Source organism: Zingiber officinale, chromosome 4A (assembly GCF_018446385.1).
Source record: "Zingiber officinale cultivar Zhangliang chromosome 4A, Zo_v1.1, whole genome shotgun sequence".
Lineage (NCBI taxonomy): Eukaryota > Viridiplantae > Streptophyta > Magnoliopsida > Zingiberales > Zingiberaceae > Zingiber > Zingiber officinale.
Window position 1 is genome coordinate 115728408 of NC_055992.1, and position 4879 is coordinate 115733286.

General features: G+C 51.5%; 2 protein-coding genes across 2 annotated transcripts; one reads left to right on the plus strand and one right to left on the minus strand.

Annotated features, from left to right (window-relative positions):
• Positions 1–738: 738 nt before the first annotated feature.
• LOC121972661 (protein MIZU-KUSSEI 1-like) lies at positions 739–1550 on the plus strand. Its single transcript, XM_042524312.1, has 2 exons — positions 739–746; positions 1046–1550. The coding sequence occupies exons 1-2, from the start codon at positions 739–741 to the stop codon at positions 1548–1550; spliced, it is 513 nt and encodes a 170-aa protein (XP_042380246.1).
• Positions 1551–1685: 135 nt separating this feature from the next.
• Positions 1686–3333, minus strand: LOC121970690 (EEF1A lysine methyltransferase 4-like). Its single transcript, XM_042521552.1, has 4 exons — positions 2455–3333; positions 2090–2211; positions 1908–2003; positions 1686–1820 (listed from the first exon to the last, which is right to left on the minus strand). Exons 1-4 carry the CDS (start codon positions 2606–2608, stop codon positions 1686–1688), a joined length of 507 nt encoding a protein of 168 aa, XP_042377486.1. The 5' UTR covers positions 2609–3333.
• Positions 3334–4879: the final 1546 nt, after the last annotated feature.

Here is a 4879-nt window from a genome sequence, read left to right on the forward strand (position 1 = left end):
CCGACGCTCAAGTCAGGCAACGGCGAGATGAAGTAGAAGCAGAGTAACGCTACTGTAGCTACAGTGAAGAATCGCGCATACCTCCGTCGAAGTCTGGGGGGTCCTTATATAGGATCCGAGGGGGGGTGCGTGCATGCTTCCCGAGGCATGCACGCTCCTCAAAGCATACCTCAGATTGGTCGTGTCAGAAAAGTGTGTCTAACACCATACCACAACTGTCCGAACATATATCTGATATGACAGTGGAACCTTCCATCGTACGATTCTCTGTCCAGTCTGTCCGCCGACCATGTCGTTGGTCGACGACGCTTATCTCGAGAAGGATATCGCCAGCTGTCCCTTTTGTTCTCTTGCCCGTTACTAGACCGAGCGGGAGAATCGCTCGGTTGTATCCTCGGACAGGCACACGCCCTTAGTTGTTTGGTAGTTTGGCCGAGCGGACATGCCGCTAAACTCGTCGGTTCTTTTACACGAGAACCCTTGAGCATCGGAAGCCCAACGTACGATCGGGCTGTCTTTGCGTTGGCTTGGGCTCTATCATGGTCGATCGGCGAGGTGGCACCCTCGCTCGGCATGACCCTTGGGCTGACCATTTTAACTTTGACTTTCGTGTGTCATTGACCACTGTACGATCAGACTCTCTCCTTTATCACCGAATCAGTAAGTTTGTAGTTAATAAAGATATTAAATGAAAGTGATATAGAAGTGGATTAATAAAAATCTCTCGAACTATCGGAGATGTCGGAGTAATTAAGCAAAATCATTTTCCGTATGAAAAATAAAAATAAATACTAATTAACACAGAATTGATGGACAGGAAAAATGGGGGCATCTGTTTATTTTGTGCATATTTCAATGCGAAACAATTTATTAAAATTTCTTATATGGCAGACGCACCTTCCAGAGAAGCCGCCGCCGCCGCCGCCGCCGCCGCCGCCGACGACGACGACGACGACGAATCAAGATGGCGGAGAGCTTTTAGTTGGCTCGCCGACGCCCTACTCCTCCCCTGCAAACCCTTCTTCTTCTTCCCCCAATCTAACAGCTCCGCCTCCTCCTCCCCCTCCGCGGTCGCAGCTCACGTCGCCGGCACCTTCTTTTGCCGCCCCCACGAGAGTGACCACCGCATCACTCTCTGCCTCCAACAGGCAACCGGCGCGGGCCCCGTGATCATCGACCTGCCGATCGGAGCGTCCGAGCTAAACGGCGCCGGGCGGATCGCGCTGGAGTGCGACCGGCTCAGGTGGGCCGGGCCGCTCCTGGAAGCGCCTAGATGGGCTGTGCACTGCGGCGGGCGGAGGGCGGGATTCGGCGGCCCCAGGCCGGCGACGGGGGCGGAAGCGCGAGCCCTCGAGGCCTTGAAGGCCGTCACCTCCGGGGCCGGAAGGCTGCCCCTGCCGTCGCCTAGCGGCGGACGGGGAGAGTCGTTTGCGTATGTACGCGGGAACTTCGAGAGGGTGGTGGGGTCCGCCGACAGCGAGTCCTACCATCTGGTGGACCCCACTGGAAGCTTGGGCCTTCAGCTCAGCATCTTCTTCCTCCGTGTGTGACGGTAGCCTAGTAGCCTGCACAAACCGAACGGGTCGGGTCTGGTCCGTTCGACCGTGGATCCGGTCATAGTTCTGTCCGTTGACTGCATCTTGTATTTGACCCATCGAACAAACAAGTGATCAGAATTTGATTCTTTAGTTCTCAAGCTCCTTGCATAAGGTGGAATGGAACATGTAATTCTCGTCCTCCAGCTCTTCGTGTAATAAATTGATAGACGGATCACTCAATCTTTCATTTTCAGAATCATCACTTTTCAATGTCCGCCTCCCCTGAAAAATGCAAATGAGAAATTCATTTTGATCAATGATAACAAACACAAAGGACAAATGTCTTCTAAGGAGCATCTGAAAAGCAACCTTTCTTAGAATGCAGAAGAAATAATGGAAACCTTCCTCAAAGGTCTTCCACTCTAGTAAAGCCGGTTCTTTCAAATAGCGGCCGCGGAAATGTGGCTACGAGTTAAACTAGCAATGTGAGAAATGGTAAAATAGAGAGATGTTGGAGACTAAGTGAATGAACCATGTTCAGATGAGACTACCTGTCTAAAAGAAATTGAAATAAAGATGCCTTCTGGTTTGAGAAGGCTACGAGCACCTTCAAGCATTTTCATCACCTTATTTAGTGTTTCGGGATGGGGATTCCAATTTCCATGGATCACCGCTGTTCACAAACAATACATCCTTTAAAAAGGACGTTCAATGACAGAAAATTAACACATTTATTAAAAGACTAATGTCAGCTCACAAAAACTAACTAATAAGATTAATGATACAAACTTATGAACATTCCTAGCAGTGATAAAAACAGAAGCTTGAATTAAGATTTAAAAGGTTTCCATGAGGAATGATCCTCTCCAGAATCTGAGTCAGACGGACAGTCGGATGAGATGGATGAAATGTTCACCGAGTCGCGATGTCCCGGAGGAGGGGTGTGCTGAGATGTCTTCTGTGTTGACCAAATATTCAAAAGTCCTCTGGTCAATGCTACTTGCAGCCAGCGATCGGGTCTCCCCCTCGGTCCCTAGTACCTCGAGGCTCGAGGCGGATCCAACGAACATATAAGTAACAGGCTAATAATATAATAATGAAATAAATGAAAGGCGAGTACGAAGACGTACCCTGGCCCAAAGGAGCGTCCTCGGATGGGACGCTACTTGAGTTGTCGGGACCCGGAAGAGTAGACGCCCGATCAAGGTGGAGAGCTGGATCTGACGACGTGAAACTGGATACGACACGGAGCCAGAAAACGAGTTGCAGGTCGGGATATAATAGCGGCACGCAGACCGGAATACGACATCGGCACGTAGGCCGACATATAACTTCGACACGCAGGCCGAGATAAGACAACGACACGCAAGTCGGGAGGTGACACTGGCATACAGATCAGGATAAAACTTTGGCACGCAGGCCGGAATAGGATCTCGGCACACAGGCCGAACTATAATAACACCAATGAAACTAGACACAAATCACACAATTCGAAACACAATCGTGGCTCGAAGGCTGGAACATGACGGTGATGTGGGACGGATGCGGCTTAGTGATGATCTTGCACTAATGTGGTTGGTCGGCTTCCTGGCAATGAACACAAGTTAGGCGGTGACCCTGGAGGGTAGCGTTCGACACTGGTTGTGGTCGGTGGAGAGAGGCACTGGGCTGTCGGAGGCCGTTGGAAGTGACTGTGGACGCCAGCACACCAAAGGTGGCGTGTGGCATGTTGATGTGGACGTCGGGACGGAATGGGTGACGATGAGTGGCAAGGAGAAAGGAGAGCGAAGAGGCGATGTCGGCGTCCGAGAGAGGGAGCAGGGGGAGCCACGATAGGCTAGCGTGCGTGAAGGAAGGAGGCGACGACTAGTTTACGAGGAGTGATGTGGCTGCTTGGCGGCATCCGCGCCGAGAAGGCCGGAGGCGATGTTGGCTGCAGAGAGAGCGAGAGAGAGAGAGAGGGAGAGGGAGGAGGTGGTTCGTCGGAGACGACGACCCCGTGATTGTCCTCCTGGCGGCGGAGGAGACCTCAAGCCCAAAAGCCCCTTCTTCCTTATGTTAGCGGTGACCGCAGCATGCGATGGAGAAAAGGAAGGTGATGACCGGAGGTGCCTGCTGGCCGGAGGAGAAGAAGAGAAAAGGAGAGGTGGTAGTCGGCGGCCGATGTCGCCGCCGACGGGGAGATGGGAAAGAGGAAGAAGGTCTTTCTTCTTGGTTCCTCTTGGTCGCGGTGAGGCAAAACACGAACCCAGCCCCTTGCTACAGTGCCTCCTTTCCCCCCTTAAAGCCCTATCCAGCGAAAAGACTAAAATGCCCTCCTTCCTCCCTCTAATTTCTTCTCTACCCCTCAACCTATATCCACATCACAAGCCTCCCTTTCAAATCTAGTCGAAGGAGGCGCAAGTCCAATTGACTAGACCAAGCCCAAAATATAATCGCTATCGAACCAGAATCAGATCACTGGACTCGTCTTTATTACGTCGAACGAGTAGCTGTGGCAACGCTAGACAGGAAATCGAGCGATATCGAGCGGGCGATCGGGCAATGCTAAGCAGAGTGATCGGGCGATTGCTGAGCGAGAAGTAAAAAACAAGTGCCGACCAGACGACGAATGTGGGGCAAAGCGACGAGTGAGATGCGAGCAACGTGTATGACAGAACGACGACCGAGACGCGGACGACGAGGGTAGGACAGAACGACGAGTGAGTCGCAAACTATAAATGTCAACCAGGCTATGAGTGTCGAATAGAATGACAACCGACCCAGATCGAACATCTGAACGGTACCCGTGCGATAAGACGACTGCCGAGTGGGTCGGAAGATGATGGGCGAGCGATGTCAAGCGCGCGACCGAGAAAATGTCAACCGACCATCAGTAATTGTGACCGGGCGATCGAAAATTACCGACTAGGAAATAGTGAGAATGCCGAGCGGGTTGAAAGATGATGAACGAGCGATGTTAAGTGCGTGATCGAAAAAATACCGATCGAGCGACAATAAATCACGACCAAGCCATCGAGAGACTGATGGACTAGCAAACCTGTGAGCGCGATCGAGCAAGTGTCGACCGAGAGATAGTAAATCGTGACCGGGCCATCGAATAAGATCGACCTAGATCAAAAAATGCTGAGTGGATCGGAAGACGAGGGGCGAGCCGTGTTGAGCGCGCGATTGAGCGACAATAAATCACGACCGAACGACCAAAAAAATATCGACCGGGCGATAATAAATCATGACTGGGCAATAGAGAGAATAATGGACGAGCAGTGCCGTGAGTGCCACCGAGAAGAATACTAACTGAGCGTCAATAAATTGTGACAACGTAATAAAGAGAATGATGA

What these genes read in the sequence shown, in the direction of transcription:
- LOC121970690 (XM_042521552.1), bottom strand. Translation starts at nt 2,608, where the DNA reads ATGTTCGTTGGATCCGCCTCGAGCCTCGAGGTACTAGGGACCGAGGGG. An exon ending in TTTCAATTTCTTTTAGACAG is followed by an intron (nt 2,004 to 2,089) that starts GTAGTCTCATCT and finishes TTTAACTCGTAG; the next exon opens with CCACATTTCCGCGGCCGCTA. An exon ending in TCTTCTGCATTCTAAGAAAG is followed by an intron (nt 1,821 to 1,907) that starts GTTGCTTTTCAG and finishes TGCATTTTTCAG; the next exon opens with GGGAGGCGGACATTGAAAAG.